This window comes from Pteropus vampyrus, unplaced genomic scaffold, assembly GCF_000151845.1.
Source record: "Pteropus vampyrus isolate Shadow unplaced genomic scaffold, Pvam_2.0 Scaffold3, whole genome shotgun sequence".
NCBI lineage: Eukaryota > Metazoa > Chordata > Mammalia > Chiroptera > Pteropodidae > Pteropus > Pteropus vampyrus.
In genome coordinates this window covers 6,407,007-6,431,564 of record NW_011888784.1, presented here as the reverse complement: position 1 = coordinate 6,431,564, position 24,558 = coordinate 6,407,007, and the positions used below count along the sequence as shown (strand labels likewise).

General features: G+C 38.9%; 1 protein-coding gene across 2 annotated transcripts in view; it reads right to left on the bottom strand.

Annotated features, from left to right (window-relative positions):
* EPG5 (ectopic P-granules autophagy protein 5 homolog) overlaps positions 1-24,558 on the bottom strand; it is an 88,415-nt gene that overhangs the window by 2,513 nt on the left and 61,344 nt on the right. Inside the window, exons 29-43 of one of the 2 annotated variants that reach the window (XM_011361199.2) lie at positions 23,815-23,971; positions 21,117-21,311; positions 19,877-20,090; positions 17,750-17,898; positions 17,019-17,220; positions 16,399-16,471; positions 15,091-15,194; positions 12,276-12,451; positions 10,907-11,092; positions 10,192-10,401; positions 9,421-9,565; positions 5,134-5,376; positions 3,912-4,128; positions 3,101-3,316; positions 1,391-1,505 (exon numbers count right to left, since the gene is read on the bottom strand). In XM_011361199.2, coding sequence (XP_011359501.1) covers positions 1,391-1,505; positions 3,101-3,316; positions 3,912-4,128; positions 5,134-5,376; positions 9,421-9,565; positions 10,192-10,401; positions 10,907-11,092; positions 12,276-12,451; positions 15,091-15,194; positions 16,399-16,471; positions 17,019-17,220; positions 17,750-17,898; positions 19,877-20,090; positions 21,117-21,311; positions 23,815-23,971 — 2,602 coding nt within the window. The remainder of the gene's footprint in view (positions 1-1,390; positions 1,506-3,100; positions 3,317-3,911; positions 4,129-5,133; positions 5,377-9,420; positions 9,566-10,191; positions 10,402-10,906; positions 11,093-12,275; positions 12,452-15,090; positions 15,195-16,398; positions 16,472-17,018; positions 17,221-17,749; positions 17,899-19,876; positions 20,091-21,116; positions 21,312-23,814; positions 23,972-24,558) is intronic. The other variant, XM_023531400.1, reaches the window with a different exon arrangement.

Genomic DNA, 24,558 nt, shown 5'->3' with positions numbered 1-24,558 from the left:
GACAAGCACTTTCATGAACCATAGTATCCATGTCTCTCCCCTTTCTTATTTTTTTTAATTTAACCCCCAAAATGGTCTACTGTGATAATTTGCCTAAGAGTAATAGTTTTATAAAAAGATGACTTTTTTCAAGTCTGAAAATCCTGATGACAGGTACTTTATGTTTAAAGAAATGCAGGCAGAGACACAAGGTGTGGGAGACCAGCAGGCCACAGTTAAAGCAAAAGCCCTCCTCCAGGGACTGGTGGTCACAGGAGCATTCTCAAGTCTGAAATGCTTTGTGCTGACTTTATAACCAGCCCTCGGGGGATTCATTTGCCTACCTGTGACAGTTCATATACGACATAAGGATTCAAAGAGCAGTTGTCTAGTTATCTGTAACAAGTATCAGGCACTTTATAAATAGAGATGCTGGTGAAGAACATGCTGATTGTATCACTTGATCTTTGCTCTTAATAACCAAGATATCACCCTGTGGGTGGCTGGCTGAGACATTACAAAGCTGCAAAAGAAGAAGAGCTATGGGTCTAAGTGTTCACCATGTATACAGAGACAGTACTGCAGGGCGGCAAGAGCGTGAAGCCCAGAGCCAGACTGGCTGAGTGAATCCCGAATCCCAGCCCCAGAGCTCACTAGCTGTGTGATTTGGGACAAATCTGTCTCCATTTCCTCATCCATAAAATCAAGATAATAAAAGTTCCTATGTTTTAAGGTTGTTATGAGGATTAAATGAGTTAAAACTTTAATTAATTAGCATCAATTGAGTTAAAACTTAGAACAACGCCTGGCGTGTAGTAAGCACTCAAGAATGTGGCCATCGTTTTACATTTGGTACATCTTTGTCTGGCCAGTCTGATTATAAGTAAAAATAGTTACAGGAATGGGACCACTACCATGTGGACTTCCACATTTTTAGAACAAATTATAATTTCTCACCGCTATCATTTTGTCCATGGTAGGTTATTCCAACATCAGCCAACAGTGGTCAGCCTTCAGACTCATAAAATAAGAACTATTTCCTTGGTTCTTAGTTAAAGCTCAGCTAACCTCCATCATTCTCAACTGTGGCCACATCTTCCACGCCAGTCCCCAGCTGCTGGCATGTGGCAGATCGGCGCATAGTCATGTTCATCAGAACCAAATTCGATTCCAGACTGGCTTGCCTATGGCCTTGCTTATTCTACAATGGTGTCATGGTGCCCTAGGCAAGCACCTTCACAGAACCTGATTTAAAAGCTGAGGCAGGCATACGCGGTACCCATTTTCCACTGTACTACTGCAGATCACCACGTAGTCATGTGTGAATATTCCAGCTGCCACACCTCCCACCCCCTAGGGAGGGCCTGGTGGAAAACTTCTACCTCTTCATTGTAAAGCTGTTTTTACTGACCTGCTGAGCTTTGGGGGTGAGAAATAATTCAGAGCCAGGCTTCAAACGGATCTGATCGTCAGCAGGAACTTGAACTGAAAGGAAGGCAGCCATGCCTCGGGCAACGACTCGGAACCTTAGGTGTTAGGGAGAGGTCAGAAGAAGTAAATGGCTATGATAAAGTAAGCATTTTAAAATAAATACCATATTTTCTATTAAAAAACAAGACTAACACATTTCCAGACCTACTACTGTTTTTAAGCCTCTTCAGGAACATCTTAAATATCATCAAAAAGGAGCCTTAGTCTTCTCTTCCATTATCACCACCCAAACAATGTAAGTAAGCATAACTGAGACTCATGAAAGAAAGTGTTGACAAAAATATATAATAACTCTCAGATATTGCTGGTGGGAATATAAAAAATGGTGCAGGTGCTGTGAAAAAGTCTGGCAGGTCCTCAGTAAGTTAAACATAGAGTAACAAACGATATGACCCAGCAATTCCGCTTCTGGGTATGTACCCAGAACAACTGAAGGCAGGTGTTCTAACAAAAACTTGTACACAAATTTCACAGCAGCACTACTCACGACAGCCAGAAGATTTTAAAAACCCACATGCTTATCAACTGATGAATGCATAAACAAAATGTGGTATATCCATCCATCCATACAATGGAATATTACTCAATTGTAAAAAGGAATGAAGTATTGACACATACTAAAACATGGATGAGCCTTGAAACTTTATGCTAAGTGAAAGAAGCCAGACACAAGAGGCTACATATCATATGATTCCGTTTCTATGAACTATTCAGAATAGGACGTAAATAGTCAGAAAGTCAATTAGTGGTTGCCAGAGACCTGGGGGCGAGGAGAACAGGGAATGACTGCTTAATGGGTATAGGATTTCCTTTTAGGGGAATAAAAATCACCCTAGTGATGGTTGCAACAACATTATGAATGTACTAAATGCCACTGAACTGTATGTTTTAAAATGGTTACCATGATAATATTTTACATTATGTGTATTTTACCACAATTTAAGTAAATGAGAATCACATAGTCCTGATAAATTCTACCATGAACAAAGAAACATGATGTTAACTGGTTTGAATTAGGTGGCTCCTGAAGTTGCAATAAACAGGATGGGCTAGTCCACAAGAATGCTGCCATTAGAACGGTACGGAAACTCTTCAGCGCTGGTAAAGGCTTTAGACAAAACCCACGATGCAAATGAATATTATGAGAGAAAACGGGAGGCTAATGGCAAATTCTTTCACACCTTGGAATTTTTAGCAAGAAAACTTAGACTTGTTTCTCAATGCTTATCCTTTTTATCAATTAACTCTAACTCTTCTTGACTTCACGGTTCGAGTAGACTGAGTCTCACCCAGGATCTGACTGCCCTGATAAAGAGCGTGCAATGAAGAAGCTGACTGGGGTATTTCAACCTACCCTTGCAAACCATCACTGGCTCCAAGCCAAAAAGAAATCAGTAGTGTGGCCAGATTACAAATCAAAATACGACAAGAGATAATACTTTTAAAAAAATTATTTGAACATAAAAACAAAGTTGTTTTAAAATAAGAATAAAACACATTGGTTGTTTTTTCCCCTAATCTTTGGGGACAACCTACCCCCTAAGCCAAAAACCTACTAAAGTGTCACAACCCCTAAGTAGGTGCAGACACTGAGGCCCATTTAGAAGAACAGCGACAGATGCCTCCTTACCTGTTGGACAGGGGTGATTTCCGGCCGAACCCGATTGCCCCCAGAATCCCAGAGCTGAGCCTCTCTTCAGCAAGCAGGCTCTGCCTGCTCTGAAGCATGAGCAGAATTCGAATGACAGATTCTGTCAAGACCAAGTCATTCTGCTCCGTCTGGATCAGGGACAGCTGCAGGACTTGGTGCCACCACAAAAACAGCTTTGCCTCTTCCTGCACAGACCTAAGGGGAGGCCCCGGAGGAAAATAAAATTACAAGTGGGTTTATTTCTATTCCCATTTAACTGACAGTCCACACTTGAGTTTTAAGTCTAAGGGGCATTTAGCACTCTTAAAGCTTAGGCTAACGGGTAACAGTTATTAATACAATAATGTAAAACTTCATATTATATTAATAATAATAATATCACTTATTATTATTATTAAAGTATCGCTTGGCCACACTGCTGTCATTTATTGAACAGCTATCATTTATTGAACACTTACTACATGCCAAATGCTGTGTGCTAGCTTTACGTTCTTTCGCTTAATCCTCATTAACAACACTATGAGGAAAATATTGTTACCACTAATGAACTGATAAGGAACATAAAGGCCGGTGCTTCAAAATGCCCATTTTAGGAAATAAAAAATCTGTTCAGAAAATTAGCCCGTGCAAGTAGAAATCTTTCTAAAACAAGTGTCACTGTGCCTTACAAACTTGTTTGTTTCTACATGTCACTTGGTTCTGTGCACTTAAATGAGCACTTACTTCAACCCCACATTCCAAGTTACCCAAACCCAGTGAGTCTGACACAGCAGCCAGATGGCCAACGTACTTTGGATAGACCTGTTCCAACCACTTGCTTAAGATGAGCAGCACTTTCATTTCGTTCCTTAGTGTCTGTTCGCTGTTTAAACATTGTAGCAAGTAGACATAAAGAGTCAAGTAACTGCCAAGGGACAGGCACTCCTGTAGAAATTCTTCCATGGTGAGCTCAGGAACTTGAAGGGACACCAGAATGGGGCCCCATCCTAAATGCTGATTGAGGGAGCCTAAAAAAAAACACCAAGAAGAGGCAGCAAGGTAAAAGCCAGATTCAAATGATTTAACTACTCTAATAAATGTCTTCGCTTTAATAAGCTTGACGTCAAGAAAACATTGCCTGCGTTGACCCTGGAACCACGAAAGCGAAATATGCCTCCCAGCTTAGGCTGGAAAGCCCTTATGCTAAATGCCTGTGTCCTGGCTCGCCACTAAAGAGGGCTGAGAAATCAGAATTCAGCGCTACATTTTTATAAATCACCTTTCTCAACATATTATGATCATTAAACTCACATATAGAATCTGCCTGTACCAGTCATCTAAAAGGTTCAACTTTAATACCATTTATACTCATGGCTCTCAATTCTTTGGGGGCAGTGAGGGTGGGGTGACATGGTGACATGCATAGCATCTCCCATGTGGATTCGTGCTTTGTCAAGAAAGGGCAGAATCCAGGTGCCTCCTGGCATTCTCGCTGAGACCCTTTTCTCTCCTACTGTGGGTACTATGACGTGCATCTGCCTGTCAGAATTGAGAAGTGCTCTTTTGAGCACGAACAGGTTGTTTCCAGAATGTGAGAGTTTAGAGAGAGAACAAGAAAAATAAAAGGGAGATGGTGGGGGTATGTGTGTATAGGGGGACCTCTTCATAACAGTTTAAAAGATATGACAAAAAACAATAAAAAGATTTCGATGAAAACCCATTTTAACAAATGAAAAACTAGAGAAAATTAATGTAGTATGGCATTATTATATAGATTCTGGCTTATAGCGTTTGTTTTGAGAACTATGACAAGGCCTGTGACATACATACGCGATTTACCTATCATAAAAGGGCAGGTCTGATACTGCAAAACCAATATAAAATAAATTAGAAGTTCCCTCCCTTGAAACACAATTGTAGCAACACGCCTGGGTCATAGGTTTTCATGCTGACTGCAGATCTTCACGAGAAAGACAAAATACCTTCCCGAAAGAACAACATTTACAGAGAGCATGAGATGACTGTCCTCTCACCTTCTTGGAAGTAGGCAGTGATGCAGGCTTCTGTCGTCTCAGCCATGTGGCGGACGGAAGCCAGGCTCTGGCAGGCCGCCGTCAGAAGGGGCAGCACCATCAGCCCATGCACGTTCTGCCCGATCCAGGTCCGGATGCTGCCCCGGAGGAACTCTGCCGTTGGAACTGTCGCGTTGTTCACCACCATCAGGACTTCCATAAAGAGGCTGCTGAGGGCCATGTGGCGGGTCTGGCTGTCTACGTCTGAGGGGGACACAGACACACACTCGTGAAAGCCTCCGGAATGGCGATGCAAACACGGTCAAGGGAGCAACAGGGCTTTAATCTTAGCTGCTCTCCAGGCAGATTTTACAATCCTGGCGGATCTCAAGGGACCAGGAGGAAGACCGGATGGTATTTAGCTTTTAAGGCTAGGAAATGATACACAAGTACTTTGTAAGAGCAAAGTAGGAAGTACTGCAAGCTCCCTGGCTGCAGCAGTGTGGCCAAGCGATACTTTAATAAACAGATATACCAAGTTGGTGTAAAAGAGTAACTTATTTATCAGAACATGCTCAATTAGTTGTCATCTTCCAATCTTTGCTCATTTGGAAAGCCAAACACACAGATCTCAGCAGTCATTCGGTAAACTAGTTAGAAACAGCGCCTCCACCCCACCACTGCCAAAGCCATCGATTCCGGAGGGATTTACACAGAATAGCTGTTGTTTAAAACAAAATATAAAAGGAGGAAAAGCATTTTGAAAGCCTCCTAATAGGAGCTCTTCTATTTTTTTTTCTAAATAAGAAAAATAGACAGACTGGTAATATAAATGGGTCTTTCTAAAAAATTAAGATGTCGAAAGAGGACAGTATACAGGAAAAAGAGTAAATTCATTTTACAAGAGAACTGCGAACGAATCGGTTACTAAAACATTACGTCTTTACATTCAAAAAGAGAAAACCAATTTCACTGAGAATGTGTGGAGAAACTATTCAACAGGTATAATTTTTGTCAACTATTTCTAGCTCTCCTTGAGTTGGGTACATTTCTTTTAATGGAAGAGAGTTGTGGCTTTCTCACACCGAGGCTTCAGTACTTTTCTCAATGGGAATAGGGAGGTCTGACTCATCACACCCAGCAGACCAAATTCACCTACTTGCACAGAATTAAATAAATCCTCAATGTTACTATAAGATCTACTTATTATCAAAAAATGACTTTAAAGATTTATCTCTGAATTTCAGTTGAATAGCAATTTTAATTTTATCTTTTAATATGACTTAGAGGAGCAAAAACCGACCGCAGTAAGCCTCTTAACAGATCTCAGCCTCCCCCCTTCCTATTAATCATCAACATAGTCAATAGTGTTTTCTTAAAATTCAGATCTGATTCCATCATTCTTCTGATTAAGATCTTTCTAGAACACCCTTCTCTCCCTTGCATCGTCAGCTATTATTCAACCTTCATGGCCCAATCACATAATCAACTGTAAAACAGTTTCTCCAGCATTGCCTGCTAATTTCTTTTTTCTTTACACATTCCATGATTATTGTTATTTGCCTTTAGCTGATGCTAAACTTTAGGTGCATTATCTCATTCCACACTTATATATGAAACAGGTACACCATTCTCCATATACCTATTACATCCAGCTGTGCTACTTAGACCTCCTATAGTCTTACTGATTTTCTGTCTACTTGATCTATCAATTACTGTGAGATGTGTCAAAATCTCTCGCTGTGAGGGAATCTGACATTTCTCTTTCTGGTTCTGTCAATTTTCACTTTATGCATTAGCTATTGTGTTATTAGGTACAAATAAGTTAAGAATTATTATATCCTCCTTCCTGGTGAACTGAACCTTTGATCAATTTTCCAATGACTTTATTTCTATTAAGGCTTATTTCTATTTTTTTAATGTTTCAATTACATTTGGCATACAATATTCAGTCTTGAGGTGGCCTCTTCTATATGTCCCCAGCTGTAGGATTTCTGTTCAGCTGGCCTTCAGGAAACTCTCAGTGATGGCTGTTCTGTAGTTTAGCTGTAATTCTGATGTGGCTATCAGGAGGCAAGCACAGTTTGCCGACTCCGCCATCCTAATCGGAAGTCTGCTTATTTCTTCTTTATTTTCTGTCATGCAACTTCAGGGCAGGAAAACACACGAGAGATCATCTGACTCTGAAATTCTTTCTGCCTTATAATCTGATCTGTCTAATATTAATATAGCTCTGCCAGCTTTCTATTTTAATATTTACCTGATATGCTTACCTTATGGAAAACTTTCTACATCCTATATTTAGATGTACTTCTTATAATTTATTAATCTAGTCTGATGATCTTTTAACCTGAACATTAGTCCATTTACAGTTACTAATGTATTTGAATTTTACCATCTTATTTTGGTTATTTTTCCCACCTTCTCCACACTTCTTTTCTTGCCATCTTTGAACATATTTTAGCCATTCTTTTTTATCTCCCTCTTCTTGCTTAGAAATTATACATTTTATTTCTATTCTTCTGGTGAATTTCTTAGATTTTTTTTAACATTCACATTTCATAAAGGTGTAAATGTAATCAATTTCTTGAACCTCTCAAATAATAATAAAACTTTAGAATGCTTTTAACTCAACCTGTTTCCTAACATATATACTGCAGTCATATAATTTAATTTTAGCTTTTACTTTTTAAACCCCTAAATGCATGATTATGGTAGTTCTTTACAGGCAGTTTTTATTTACATTTTACTATTTTCTCTGCTTATTATTCCTTCTTGCAATGCCTTCTACTGTGATCACTCTACTTCCACCTGAAGAACATGCTTTAGCATTTCCTCCAGTGACATCTACTGAGACAAAACACCCTCCGTTTCAATGAAAATATCTTTACTTCGTCCTCATCCTTGAAAGATGGTTTTCCTTCATGTACAACTCCAGGTTCTCCATCATTTCCTCACAGCACTGTGTTGTTATTGAGAGGTAGGCAGTCAGCATACACGCTGTTCCTCTGTAGCTAATGTGTCTTTCTTTCCTTCATGGGTGTAGAGGTTTTTTCTTTGTCACCGGGGCTTCAGCAGTCTCACCACAGTGTGATGGTGTGAATTTCTTTCTATTTCTCCTGCTTCGGATTTGATGTGTTTACTGAATCTAAGGATTGCTATACTCATCAGTCCTGGGAAGTTCTGGACCTTGCTATCTCCTCAGCTAGCCTCTCCCCAAATCTGAACCTCCTCTTTCTGGAATTCTGATGAGCTGATGGCTGTATGTTTAGACCGTCTCAGTCTGTTCTCTATGCCCCTTAACCCCACTTTTATATTCCTTCTGTCTGTTCTACATTCTGGGTATTTCCTTCAGGTTTATTTTCCAATTTACCTGTTTTCTCTTCAGGTAGGTTGAATCTGCTGTTAAATTTTTATTACAATTTTTATCTTTTTCATTTCTAGAATATCTGATTCTCTCTCCAAGCAGCATATCTCTATAATAGTTTATTCCTTACTGATATTTTCAAATCTCTTTTATTTCATCAAATATGTTATTTTTTCTTTACTGCAGTCATATAATTATTTTTTCTTTACTGCAGTCATATTATGCCAATATCTTAAGTCTTTATATGTCTGACTCTGCTGACTTGTTCGTGGTTCCTTGTTTCCTTATGTATTTCAGGACTTTTTTTTTTTTTTAACTGTGAGTTCATATTCCTTGGAACTCTGAAGACTGAGCTGAAGAGGAGTTTCTCCAAAAAGGATCTGTAGTTGTCTTCTGCCAGGCATCTGGTGGCATTGCCAACTCAGGACTAGTTTAACTCAATTCTCAGGTTGAGGGATTTTGGGGAACAATCTAGGTATTATGAATTCTTACTTCAAACCCACATGAGGGTCAGTTTGTACTAACTAATTTTCAAAAGAGGTATCTTTTCCCCCACCACATAGACTTCTGATCCAACATCCAGGTCAAACAGATAAATGTCTTTGCTTTCCTCCCCCAGGGGCAGGTTTACTTCTAGCTCATCCTTACACCGAGGATGCCTGTGGAGTTACATACTGTGGCGTTATCAGTCATCTAAGCCCTCAGTCCAGTTAACCTCACACCAGCATCTGAGAGTGTCAACCCTTCTTTGGTCTAAATGTTCACGCCTCCTCTCAGTGCTGAGATAACACAGTGTCCCTAGGTCCACTCATGCCTCTGATTGCTGCTTCTCTGGAAAAAGGAATGACTGTGTCTTGACCATCTTCCTGATGTCATTGTGCCTTACACACAGCAGGAGTTCGATGACTGAATAAATACACGACCCCCTGGTGGTCACTTACCGGGTGGGTTAAAGACAATGATATCATCTAAGAGCTTAGACATTTCCTGTTCTAGGACTGCTAGGGTGATTTTTCCATTTTGCTCCAGGGAGCTGAGGAATTGAACCATCTGATGAGTGAAGGCTCGGCATTTTGGAACTGCATCCTGACAATTAAAAAGAAAAGATCATTCAAACAAATCCATGCAAGCAGTGTTAACGGAGTGTTCGCTGGGAGCGAGGCACGCCATTGACTGCTTTGGCAGGGAGTGGAGAGGACAGAGCAGGAAGTTCCAGGAGAACACTCTTCCTTTTCACTGCATTAATGACATTAACTACACGCCAATTACTCACCAGAAACTTTCCCCAAACTATCTAATTTAATCCTTACAGCACCACTTTGAGGCAAGGTATTATTTCCAATTCAGATGAGAAAACCAAGGTCGTAATGGCAGTGAGATGGGGAACTGAGTTTGTCAGACCTCGAACTCATGCTCACAACTTCCTAGTCATTCTGCTGCCAATGACATTCAGATCACTTAGACAAACAGCCCACTGCCAGCCCATAATCCTTCTGGTCTCGTTAGCATGTGACACTGCAAGTAAATAAATGCTTACCAGAGATAAATAAAACTAAAAGATCTGAGAGGCCAAAATATGAGTACACACGATAGATATCCTCCCACTTCCTCTGATGAGCTATCACAGGGTTCAAGACTGTCCTCAGTAGCACTTAAGCTATTACCAGTCCTGAAGAACACTCTCTGCCTTTGAAAGCACCCACTCAACTTACAAGATGTTTCTGGCTGTCAGTAGGAACAGAAAGGCCTGCAGTCACTTTCAGGAGCTTCACGATTAATCCAGCAGAAGATTCCTTTGCCAGGAGGATGGATGGTTGATAATGGCTGCTGAAATAACTTAGCACACTCTGATACGACACAATATCCACAAGATGCCATGAAAGTGAGCTTGCCTGTCCAAGGAGACTTAGTAGAGGCGAATCCTAAAATTGAAACACATATTCCTTTAGTTCCAGAGATCCCATTTTTCTAGAAATATATGTCTAGAAATTAGTCTAAGAAGTGACCACCAAGATGGCCTATGATAAGCATAGAACAGTTAAGATGTCAAATAAATACCATCTCAAGTTAGGAGTACTAGTAAAAGTAATAACCAAAGTCTTGGCAAAAGCACATTAAGATTTGTAAGTATTCACAACCCAATTTTCAAAGGAACTCTCTGAGCTGGTGTTAGAACTCGCAATTAATGAGATGTAAAATAAAATTGATTTTTTATATACTGACTCAGTGTAGTTCCCTTCATAATCTACAATTAGATTATGAACTATCCAAGAAAATCAGGCATCTTGTTAAGGGCACATCCCGTATACCAAGCACATATTCACACTGATAAGATGCACCGGGGAAATAACTAACAAATGACAATCTCACAGAAAGTGAGGATCTAGGGGGCCTTGCCAAGTTTTACTACAGGCTCTCCAAACTTACTGTTTGGTCTACCAACTGATGTTCCTTTGCCAATAAAATCATCATGAAAAGGAGGCAGACGACCATGCTCCGGGTCTCTGGGTGGGGACTGGGACTCCAGGCATCAGAAAGCACACTGACCCAATTGACTTCACAGAGGACAGACCCCAAAAATAAGAAGCAGCTCTTGGGGCTTCCTCGTTCCACCTAAAAAGAAACAAATTAAAACCAATGTTTTGCTTTAAGCTACTTATGTTATCTCGAAAATGTGTATAAATCAATGTTTACTAAATTATATTTTTTAAATAACACTTTTTTCCCAGATTACAAAAGTCATCCATAATCCTAGCCCCCAGAGATTTAGACTTAATATTCGTAATATCTTTCTTTCCACACTGAGTGTATGTGTAACATTTTCCAGCTTGTTTGGAGTGCATTGCTTATTCTATTCATTCTTAGCAGGAATGAGCTTCCTTATCTCCAACCAGGGTGGCAAATCCCTGCCACAATCAGTCACTGGTGAAAGGAGCACATCACAGTCCTCAGATGTACCGGGAGAGGACAAAGGTTGAGATCTGCTAGTCAGTAGTTCCCAAAGCTAAGTGTGCAGAACCATCAGAAGGACCTACTAAAACAAAGAGTGTAGGGCACGACCTCTAGAATTCTTCATTTCCTACAACCGGGGTGGGTGCATTTCTAATAAGCTCCCAGGTGGTACTGATGCTGCTGGTCCTGGAACCATACTTTGAGACCCACTGTATTAGTGTATAGACTTTTAAACTGCCTTTTTAGTGTAATGTAACATTATGTTATGTTGTAAAAATATCTCCAGATCATTAGTCTTTATAATTTTTGATAACTATGTATTTAATTAAATCCAATTTTAAAATTATTAGGGACTGGAGATTGGGGAGCTATGGCAAATGTGTTATAAAGTATGTAAGCAATGTCAGAGTTATCCCTTATAAATGCACTTATATCTTCTGCAACCCAATTACTCCCTTGCATAACTGCTTAAAGAAACGAATGGCTTGAGTACCAATTTACATTTTCCTTTAATAGAACATTTAACAGTAAGTAGTTCTGATGATACTATCCAAGAAAAACATGCATACACAGAAACACCAAGCAGCACGTGACAAAGTCATTAAACTACGTATTCACACGACAATATTACTAAAGTCTAGAGAATGACTGCTCTTATAGACAGAGTCTTTCTCTGGGTTTTCAAGTGGTCTTGCCACTTTACACAGACACCACTTGGACCACACAGAATGTGGCACAATCTGCTTGGGCACTCACGGCAACTGTGTCTAAAACCCACAGTGAACAGAGCACAGGCTGCTCCCTAGCAGCCCAATCTCTCCAGGCTGTGGGGAATGAGACTTACTTTAAAGAAGGCCTCCATGAGCATCTGGTCGGGGTACAGGTCCCTCCACGGGAGTTTCTGGTAGGCACTATGAAAAGCGTACAGAATGAACTCTGGCATTTTGGGTGCTGTGCATGCTTCACAGTAATGCATCAGGTGTAAGCGAAGGGCACCTTCATCACCTGGCAACAGCTTATCTAAAATTGAAAAAGCAAATACAGTTCAAGACCTTTTGGTTAACCTTTAAAAAAAATAATAATAATAAATAACAAAACACAAATTTGAATGAAAAGTCTAAAACCTAAGGTTCTCAATAATTATACAGTTTCAAAGATTTTCACATGCTGGGGGCAGGGTAGAGAACTGATGGCAGATTAATAATAAAGAATGGTTCTTACTTACCTGGGTAACTGGAATGAGTAGCTGGTGTGTGGGAGATAGTTGGGACGATTAGTTTTCCTTCCAAACTTCTAAATAGGTGGCTTTTTAACTCAAATTACACTTCTACGACCCCGACCAGTTCTAGGCATCCCTTCTGTCTGCAACTTGGATCACTCAGTATTGTTCTCACAAGAAGCAATGGCTTTAGTGCCTCAAAAACTAATGTCAATGTAAAGGGCATTTAGTCTGAAATGGTTTCAGCCTTTCAGGTTCTATGCAAAGGAAGGGAGGAGCATAGTCAAAGAAGAGAGAACCACACACGGAAACAGAAACCTGATGGTGTTTCTCAACATTCACTTTTCAAAAATGGCCAGTGAGCATCAACACATGGTGCCAGTCGATTTATCATTTCTAACATTGCTGTGCCCTCAATTCCCAGTCTTTACTCTATTCTACAGCAGAAAACATTTAATGTGTGTTTTTAACAATCTTTTGAAACAGGGGTGAAGGGCGGTATTTGTTTATATGTAGATAAAAGACAGTTCTGTTTAGGTTAAGGATGGATAGGTAGAAGATGTCTAGGAGTAACCTCTTAGAATGAGACTGAGCTTCCAGTTCCAGCCAGACACAAAAAAGTTCTGTGACCTCAGATAAGTTCCTTTTTTTTCAGGTCCTCATTTTTTCATCAATAAAAGGAGAGAGTGGATCAATGATCTCACTAAAAGGCTACACTTTAATACTTCTTCATGCTGTTTTGCATAGTTCTTCTGCTTCCTCTCTCTGATCTTAGCTACCAATTCCTGATGTTATCCGTGTACCCTCCTGTTCCTAAGCCACCTTCTTATTTTATATACACAGGCGAGAACCTGTGAGAATGTTTGCCCCTTTGACTAAGAAATTAAATATATACCCTATGTCACTATAATTTGATAGTCCAATATTTTTCTCACTAATAAATATATTTTAGATAGTAAAAAGCAGCTAGTAGAATCTGCCTTTCAAAAAAAAAGAGAGAGTATTATTAGGATTTCATGTATTACTCATTGCACCAATATTTATCAAATAGACACTGAGACAATGGTACTAATAATGTATCAATGCAGATTCATCGACTAACAAATATACCACTCTGGTGGGGGTGTGGATAGTGGGGGGACTATGCATGGAGAAGGGGACAGGTTATATGAACTCTGTATTTTCTGCTCAATTTTGTCTAAAATGGCTCTAAAAAAATTAATCAACTGTGTGTATATGCATTTATATATATAAATATTGGATGGCATACTGTTAACTCTATGACTAAGTCCCACATAAACACATGGCAGCCATGAAGGTGTACCACTCAGTTCTCCCTTTCAACAGAACTTCCTGATCCAGCCGTGGCACCTACACGATCTACTGCAGCACCTAAGTCAAGGGCACGCTCCTCCCAGGCAGCCTTCAGCCAACAACCGAGCATAGGTCTGTCCACTCCTGCCGAACATGAGGCTCCTTAGTAAATCTTCATACTCAAACTCCCTACTGTGCTGGCCAATACTTTCTCAGAGCTGTACCGCGGCTGAGGCTCCTCCTTCCCACCCCCCTTTCACAGGTGTCACACCCGCACTGGGGTCTGAAGGCTTTCCTTGCCTGCTGTTGCTCCTCTGGAACAGCACAGGCGACAGAAGATAAGCTCCTCTAAGGACCACACCCTCACTGAAAGGGCAGATTAGTGGGGAAAAGAAACTTTCTCTACCTCAGCACAGACCTGGGGTTGAGGAGGGAAAAAGTTTACAGTGATCATTGAGGCCTGCCTGCAAGTTGAGTGTGGACTTCCATTTCATATGTGTGTGGTGTGAGAAACTCCAAACCAAGAAATTACAAAGTTCTAACTGGCAACAACAAATGCAGGTTTTCTCTGGAGGCACACACCCTCATTCTAGTCTTTATGGAATTTCCCTAGATAACATTTCTCTAAATATGGGCTCAGAATACAAAATTATAAAATACACAGGAATCAAGCCTCTAAGAATAAGGGTCTGAAGAAATCTCCAAGAGCACAAAAGTCACTCTCCAATGGAAATGTCAGAGAATGGAATTATTGCATATAGATCATAAAAGAAAGTAAGCGTGTTTAAATATTTTCAAGAAAATAAAGCACAAAAAGATAGAAAATATGAAAAAAAAGTCAGAGTCAAGGAAGACAGAATGTGGTTCAATATGGGGGACAGACAATATTTGAAAGAGAAAGGCTGTGTATTTTCCATAACTGATGGAACTCCGAGCTACCTCACCAACAAGATAAGAGGTTTATGAGCTTTATGTTACATAATTGTATGAGTGAGTTTTCTTTGGTCAAAGATGACTGCCTGCCAACTAAAATTAAACTAAATAAAGTAGGAAAGCAGAGGCAAAAGAGTACCTGAATGACTCAGGGAAAAAGTGAAAACCAACCAGAGACATAGCATCTTCCTACCTTTAAAACTCTCGTGCAATGAGTCAATGCAATCAGTGAACAACTGCACAATGCTTGAGGCCACTACAGCATCGCTCTCCAGCCAGGGGTAATATCGTTGGCTGCTTTAAATAAATGAAAAAGCACTTAGAAATGAAAGGCCATGATTAAATTACTCTAGGTCCTAGAGTTTAGGGCTTGCTAGAGTCATAGAAAACCCTGTGTTATGTAGCCCTAAGATACATTTAGACCACTTCGAAGCCTGGAAATTCTGGATGTGAATTACAGCTCGTAGTATCAACCATGTAGTTTTATTTACTTTCCTTCCCAACCTTTGTTCCAACACAATTAGATTTCATAGGTGTGTAACCTAAATTAACATCAGTTTATACCCTTGAACCCATCCCTTGTGCATCTTGATTACATTTCAAATGCCTTAGAAATATACTGCTAGGTAGCTTCAACGGTAAGAATGGAAGGAGAGAAAGAAAGAGAAGGAAAAAGAAGAAAAGAGAAGGGAAGGGAGGAGGGGAAGGGAGGAAGGGAAGGAAGGAAACAGGGAAGGAGGGAGGGATGGACAGAGGGAGGAAGGGAGGAAAGGAAGAAAATTTCATGTAACAAAAAGATGCCAAAAAATAAATGGATGAGAAATAAGCAAAGAAAGAGACTCTTTATATTAAAATTTCAGTTTCTGAACCTGGTCCAGAAAGTTCAATATCAAAATAAATTCCATTAATTCTTTCTGGAAATAAACAGGCAGCCTGTATTACGGTCAGCAGTCAAATAGTCATTACAAAATCCTGAAGCTTGCAGATTGTTTACGAATAGCCCTCTAACAAAAGCAAAGATCCAGAACTTAAATGCTCATGAGATAATGCTTTCATTTAACTGTAGAGTTCATGTTACAAAGGTAATTCCCACCTACTAATCTGGAAGCCAACTTAGTTCCAAAAACTAACTGAGATACTGGACACGATCAAGTTAGTCTCATGTTTAGTGTTATAGTATCCAAACCTAACTAAAGAGAGCAGCAACCGTTTCTCTGAAATCGAGTACCAAAACTCATTTGACTTTTTTATTGTAGAAAACTGGAAATGAGTGTCCAGTTTTGCTTCAAAATTAGTAACAATAGCTCTGATCAACCAGACTAACAATTCCACAAACAGAAAACACCTTAAGTTTTTTTCACAAAGAAACATTTTCTAAATTTAAATACGGCCCTACACTTAAAAAAATTAAATCTGTGAATGCATCTCTTGTACCAAAATCTATCGGGACTTTTAAGTCTAAAATTTTCAAAAAAATTTGATTATCTGAAAAATGATTTACCTTTCATTGTCCTCTAAAACCAGGATCCATGGCTTAAAGAGCTGGATGATTACTGAATGCAGAGATCTCAGCACTAAAATAAAGCAAAAATTTTAAAGACAATAAACAAGTGTATCCTTTGTAAATATCACCGGTAACATTATATAGAATACATATAGATAACACTATATACCTGTATACTCACAAATTACTTTGATATAAAAACAACATGTTTAATGTAAGTATGTTTGTGGTTTTCATTTAGTACAATGGCATTTCCTGAATTGAAAATTTTTTATTACAAAATGTCATGGATAGTTATATAAGTACATTTTTTAAAGATAAATGTTTAAATATTCAAGACCCTTTCCTTAGTGGCATAAAACAAAGAAAGAGCTGAAGATTGAAACCTATCTCTCTGTACCCCGCCCTACAAAGGAGGGGCAGAGACAAGCTGAAGCAAGAAGCATCCACTGTCTAAAGGAACATCGGTATGACACATATATGGGTTCACACCTATGCCATACATTTCCCATTTCCTTTGCTTGACACTCAGATATACAGTTTCATCACAAAGATTTAAATCTTAATGTGTCTATTCAAGTCTCTTCTAATGGAAGGTTGCACTCAAGGCATGTTACCTGTTTTGCTGCTGGCAGATGAGTCTTGGGCCAAGCAGGCCATTTCTGAGTCAAGCAGCCTTTTGACAAGATAGCCCATGAATGTCTTCATATCATCCATGTAAGGACTCCATTTTGAGAATAAACCAAAACTTTTAAAGTCCAACGTGGATAACCGAAGCTTATAAAAAAAGTTTGAGAGCCACTGTATTGTCTCCATTACCTGGAAGAGAATGACTGGTTAACAAATGCTTCCTGAATGTCTACTTTCTGTAGGATGTTACTGTAGATTGCAAAGGAGGGCTTTGGCTTTGAGTTGCAAAGGTATGCAGCAGGTGAAAAGTAAGACAGCAGACTTCAATCTTTTCTTCTAATGCAGAGGAACCATTCTTTCAAATAAATTTTCATGCAGACATATGTCATATAAAATTGATGAAACTGAGAGCTCTGTGTGACACTGCAAGAAACCCTGACTGAAGGAGTCAGTGGTGTAAGGTTAAGAAGCAGGTGCAGGTAGGTTAAGGTGGGGAGGGGGTAGGACCAGGCTGCTCTCAAACAGATGGACTAGACTCAGAATGAGGTGGGAGAGAAAGGTGATTCAATGGAGGAGAAGCAAAAACAGGGCTCTTAAAGATAGTGCACACAAAAACCCAGCTTTTTAGATATAAATTTTCAATGGGTTCTAATTATTTAAATAGCAAAGGAAATGGAAAACAAATGCACAAAAATGTGAGACATCAAAAGCTACTCACCTGCTTGTCTGACAAGAGAACATCTGGAGAGCTTTGAAGCACCGCGCTCTCTGCAGAAGCTGCCCCCTGCTGGCAGTTTGGGGCACAGCAGCCCAGGGCTCTCAGAGTGGCTTTCCAACACTCAGGGCTCAGCAGCTGCTCAGCAGAGCCTAACAGGGCAGGGACAGAGGACAGCAAGTCAGCATCTTTCACAAACTAAATTCTTCAACTTGAATCAGAGAACACATGTATTTACAAAGGAATAAATATTAAATAAAAATCCAAAACAAATTTATAAAGACCTGTGGTAAAGAAACCAAGGCAAAGAGAACCTATTAAGAGAACTATCCACCTGAGCACTTGACCTTCCTTGTTCCTGTTAACTCTGCTTGGAGTGAACACAGCCAGAGCTGTTTGAGCTGGAATCTAGAGAGAAATCTCACCCCCCCCCAAACCTTTACTGGGGAATGGTAAGATGCCATTTTTCTGGCTGGAAAATGTGCAAGAAACAATGACGACAGGACAAGGAAGACTAGCTGAAGATGCTACAGCAGCATGTAGGCTCTCTTCAGAAGAAGTCTTATGCTTATCCTAAAACTCTACGCTTGCAATAGGAAAAACCTAAAGCAGCGCAGGGCAAACCATAAAAGTAGACACTACCAGCCAGCACTCCACTACTTACAAACCTCACATCTCAGAGGACAAGAATTAACATCTCAGGTTCTTTCCACCCAGAAGTGGCATGAGGATCAGATAGGATAACCGATGCTCACAGGAGCAGGTCTGAGGGGAAAAATGGTCAGCTGCACTATACTGCATATGAGATGTCTAGGAAACAGGAAAGGGTCTGTGTCTAACTGCTACTGTGGTCTGAAGCTTAGGGCAGAGGCCTAGAATCAAGCTGCAGGTGTGGGAGTCATGCACACCTAGAAGATGGCAACAGGCTCAGGTAGGGCGAATGAAGAGAGCAGACGAGTAAAGGAGAGGACCATGGGAACTCCGACATGGTGGCCAGGGAGAGAAGGGAAACCAGGAGGCTGGAGGTCACAAGCTCCGACAGAGGTGGCACTGTTACATTCTTAAGTCTTTAACTGAATTACTTTTCCTGAGAAGTATAAATTTCCTGCTACATGCAAGTCAACATTTATCTACATAAACAGTTTACAATATCTTTAAAAATTTTCAGGAAAAAAACTACTTGATCAAATTTAGAAAATTTAGGAAATTAGCCATGCAAATATGCATCAAAAAATGTACAAATACATTTCCTTATCACCATTTTCTGCCTACCCTGCAACTTTTCTCTGTGGGAAACAATGAAAGTTTGAAGTGCTCTGAAAATGAGACCATACATTTTTGTATTGTTCAGGTAGTCCAATACATAAGGGTCATTAACTTATTCATTAAATAATTTCTATGAAGTAACACAAAGATTTAGCATAAAGCAAAAGTTAGTTTTCCATTATATCTATGAATTGTATGAAGTCTGCATGAAAAAGAAAATACTATCTCATTTTTCAAATGTCAATAAAACCACCGTCTCATGAAATTACAAAAATAAAAAAGCCCACATCCTTTATTTCTCCTCTAATCTCTAACACTCCGATGGAAAATTATAGGAAGGGAACAGAAAGGGTGGGAATGTGGAAAATTTAATGCTGCTCTTTCCCTTTGCAAATATAAATACAGTCTATCATCAGATAGGGATAAAATCCATTTGCAAAAAATTGGGGGGAGGGGAAAATTTATCCACTATTGACAACTATAGAGAAACCAACTGGCACATAAAAAGCAACCTCCTTCTCTTACCAAATCCATAGTGGACAGAGTGAGCAGGCCCACTTCCACCCCAACGCATCCCAGACAGCTGCAAAGCCAAGGTAGAGAAGGGTGCATAACTGTGGACTCCAGCACCAAAGACTAAGTGCCGCCTTGCCCAATTACAGCCCATTCTAACATTTAAGACGATAAATGACCATTTTTACAGGCAGCATCCCTTTAGGGATTGCTCATTGAGTACTTCAGGTAAAAATCTAAACTATTGCACACTTGTATTATTTTTACATTTTTGGATGACATCTGTAGAAATGGTAAATGTAATATTAAAATTCATTGTGATCTAATTAGTCAAAATTAAAAGACACTTACTTTGCATCAGCAGCCTGAGAATGTCACTGTACTGGTCAGGGAACTGGTAGAGAAGAAGATAAGTCCAGTGCTTACAGAAAATATTAAATGGCATCAAAATATCTTCCTCTGGTTCGAGGCCCCAGGCAGTAAGTGCCAAATGAATGGACTCCAGAAGCCTGGTACGATCAGACAGAGGAGGTTTAGTGGCGTTTAACCATTGCTTAAGATCGAACTAGAAAGAAAAAGAAACAAAAAGCAGTTTTATTGACACTAGAAAATTAACTGAAGTAGAGCAAAGTCTGTGCGAATTTAGTTTAAAAGTCAATGATTACCTAGCCATAGCCATTCTTAAAGATTTAAACTAAAGTTTATAAACGAGTACCTAAAAGAATCTCGGCAGTTCAAGAATTGATGGGTGCCATTATGCCTCCATCTCTACTTCACTCTCAGACTGCATGTGCAGGGTTTTCTCAGCCCTGTGTGCTTTTTCGTAATTTAAAAATCCTTTGGTAAGTTTTCACTACAAGCGAGGATCCGAACTTTGTGGTTCTCTTTCACTGGTCGCAATGCCGCAAACAAGCAGAACTGTCTCTATCTAACAGACGTTTCTGTGTCTGCGCCAGTCACCTAGCTCAGAGTGCTGATATCACCTTTCAGAATCCCAAACTATGAGACGTGTTCTTCCCCCATTACAGACTGAGGTCAGTCTCTAGGGCCCCAAAAATTACCAGGTTTTATGACTCATAAATGTCACAGAAATACAATTGAAGGCAAAATAGCTAAGGCTCTCAAATTCTCACCTGGTGAAGTAAATCCATGGCCTTGGTCTGGGTTAACATTCTACTTGGAATGAGGACAAAGGCAATTTGCTTAGATGTGGCTTTTTCCAAATAGGAGAGACTTAGACATAGCACAACTCATTTAACAAACACAATTTAGGCATAAATTCAGGATAAATTCAAAAGAAGAATGTATTAAATTATTACTATGAATAATTAAAAACCGTACTGAGTTTTAGAGGTCTTGGAAGCTAGGTCCTTTTTATGGTGGAATAAGACTGCCCCACACAGCACAACTGACGCCTCCATGAGATAAAACTGTGGGTTCGGGCTGCGTAAAAGATAATGCAAAATATGAGAAGGGCCTGTGACCCTATGGTCTACGTGGAAACAAAACTCCAAAGCGCCTTTCATTCCTATAGAGTGGGAAACAACGGTGTCTACGTTTCAGTGGTAACGTCAGGATTGTCACATCTCACCTTGGTTAGCAGCATGAAAATCATGTCACTGTTGTCCTCACTCAGGAACTTCACCACTTTCTCATACAGTTGTATGAACTCTGTGGGAGCAGCATTGGGAGTGAAGAAAGGAGACAAGAGAGAGCAGAGCCTTCTGTTCTTCAGAATGGTCTCAAGCACATTTTTGCATTCTGATTTAGTGCCACTGATGAACACCTTGAAATAATAAAAGGGGAAAATGCTACCAGATTCTCCACTCCCCAACTTGTATTTAAGCAACCACGTTTTAAGCTGTAGTAGATAAGGTAAGTAGATTTCTTTTCTAAATGAAAATACAAAACATTCAAAAGAAATCTAAAACCAACATAGATAAACTTATTATTTCCAATGTAGGTAATATTAAGAATTACAGATAATCTATTAATTTGATTTGAACAGGCCATATAGAGCAAATTCTCAATTAACTATATTTGAAAAATAGTTAAAAAATAGTTAAAGATTAAAATATTGGAGTAATTTGAATCCGGAAATTTGCAAGTTACCTGCCGTGATTATTAAGTATCCAAAGTGATTCTGTACTGTCAAGAAGACAAAACTTCTAGGTTATAAATTTTACTGATATGCTTTTAATACTTTTAAAAAGCTAACCTTTACAACTAATATATAATCAGGGTAACTTCACATTGTTTTAACTTGGTTCTAATGTTTAAAAGTACTAGAATATAAGCAAATATTTATATAATCTCAGGGTCAGGAAGGCTTTGATAAATTTGACCACAGGCAAAAATAATAAAAGAAGGGGGTCAGGGAAAGGGTTGGGGGGAGGTAGGTGGGGCAAAGGGGGTCAAATATGTGGTGACAAAAAGAAACCTAACTATGGGAGGTGAACACATAGTGTAAACATATACATGCCTTACTATTAAAGTGTACAGCTGAAACTGATTTCATTAATCAATGTCACCATAAAAATAAATTAATTAAAATAATAACAATAAAAGAAAAGACTGACAGATTTGAACTGATAAAACTTTTAACTTCTGTAAGGCAAAAAGTATCATAAATTAAAGGAAAATTACAAAGTAAAAAAATTAACACATTCCAGATACCAGATTAATAGTCCGAAGAGTTCTTTCAAAAGCAATAACACAAGAAACTCTCCAAAAAAAAAAAAAAATTCAAAGGACAATAACCAGCAAATCACAAAAAAAATATAAATAGCCAAAACATATGAAGTCATACAACTTAACAAATACTTAAAGAAATATAATAATAATAAAATAAATAATAATAATAAAGTATCACTTCCCCTATTAGATTAGCAAGACTGAAAAGGAACCAATCATCCTACTGTAGATTACGATATGGAGAATAATAAACTCAGACGCTGCAATGACAATGTAAATAGGTACAAACTTCCCAGAAGAGTGTGTGACAATATACAGCAAATGCTAGTCCCTTCGACATTGCAATCATACTTCTAAGAAATTATCTTAGGAAAAAAAAGACCACCAAGTTCACAAAGATACGTAAAGCTACCTCAGGCTTCTGCAGCAAAACAAACTACTTACATATCCATTCAAAGGGCACTGTCTTGATACATTACAATATCTGTACCATGGAACACCATATATTGAATACCATGATGTAGGTCTATAAGAATATGGAATAATGTCTAAAAGATGTGTTCGAATGAAAAAAGCGGGTAAAAAATTGTGTGCCCATTTGAGTGTTTACCTATCTATCCATCTATTTACCTACATGTAGGGATACTATATCATTTTCACATATATACACATACACTAATACAAATACATATGTGAGATAAACTATAATGAAATGTTAGCTCTGTAACCATTATCTCCAGATAGTTAGGATCCTGAGGAAGTTTTCTTCTTTATACTTTCAATACTCTCTGCATTGCTTACAATAAGAACACATCAGTTTTATAATCAGGAAAACACTACTTTAAAAAATCTATTTTATTATCTGCTCAGCATCAGCTCCTTAAAAATATCCAATAAATAAGTACTTAATCAATTGAATTTGGGTGAGAATACATAGTTAATTAGTGTTGGCATATTTTCCAACAGGTGGCTGTCCTTTCTTTTATGACATATTTCATAAATCTGCATGGATACACTGCCCTTGCTCTTGTTAAAAGCCATATTTTAACAGTAAGTCAAATAAATAAATGGAGACTGAGAATAGTAACTGGGAGGCAGCAGCGGGAGGTGGAGCACTGAATATTGAGTTAGAAGACAGAGGCCCAGTCTCAGTTCCAGCGCTCACCAGCTGTATTCTTTAGGCAAGGCATTTAATCTTTTAGAGCCCAGTTTTCTCATCTTTAAGATGAGAATGACATCAATCACAGAGAGTCACTGTGAGGGCAAAATAAATAAAATAATGAATCGGAAAGCATTTTATAAACAATAAAGAGCTTCGGAGATGCTATTGGTAACACCAACAACATATGATAGAATCTGATGTCTCCCCAGAGGTTTTCAAACATGAATAATTTATTATGTCTTGTATGAGAAGCAAATTCTATACCAACAATCCTAATGACATCTTGAGAAGCCAACAATTCAAAGGGACTTACTTCTGACTTAGGTCAGACTCTGAACCTACAAGTCTGAAGTTCAACCCTGACTATATCTAATGAAGACACTGTAAGGACTCATTATGTTAGAAAAGGGCTAACAACACAGAATAGCCTTACCTGTCCCAAAATCTCAATGCATGAAGTAAAGAACTGCCTTGTGGGAGGATGACGCTGGGTCTCATCCCTGACGTAATCCACAACAGTAAAGAAGAGGCTAATGCCAACCTTCTGAATCCTAGGAGTAGGCTGCAACTTGTAAGTATTCACTAGGGCCCTGAGGGAAAATGCAGGTTAAGACTATTGGTTTACAGTATGAGAATCCAGACCAACAAGTAGTTCTTTGCTACTCTACATTTCTCAGGTAATATTCTTAAGAGTCCTCAGGGCCCCATACAAATGTCGCTTTAGAAATATTTCATGGGTTATTTTCCAGCTTGACCCAACATCTTATTTTCAATACATAAAAATGACTTTGTGCCATCATAGGGTAAAAAAGTCAGCTGTATTTTAAGAGCTAATTAACAGTCTCACCCTTATCAAAATTTTTTACATTTCATATGTAATGTACTATTTATTATTTAACTTCATGTATTCCTTGTATAATATATATTTTTAAAAAAGAACTTTGACTTCTCTAAAGTTTAAAATCCAAAACAGTGACTTAGGTTGAAAATAAAGATTTTTGTATAGAATAAGATCATAAAGGAATCTCTTCTAATTTTGACACTTTTTTGAGTTTCTTTACTAGTAAATGAAACATCAGCCTCTTATTCACCTTATCCCCTCCTCCTTTCCAGGCCCCTCAGTTCAACCCATAGAAAGATTCATGTCCCTCTCCATGTCACCATCTCAATCTACCGG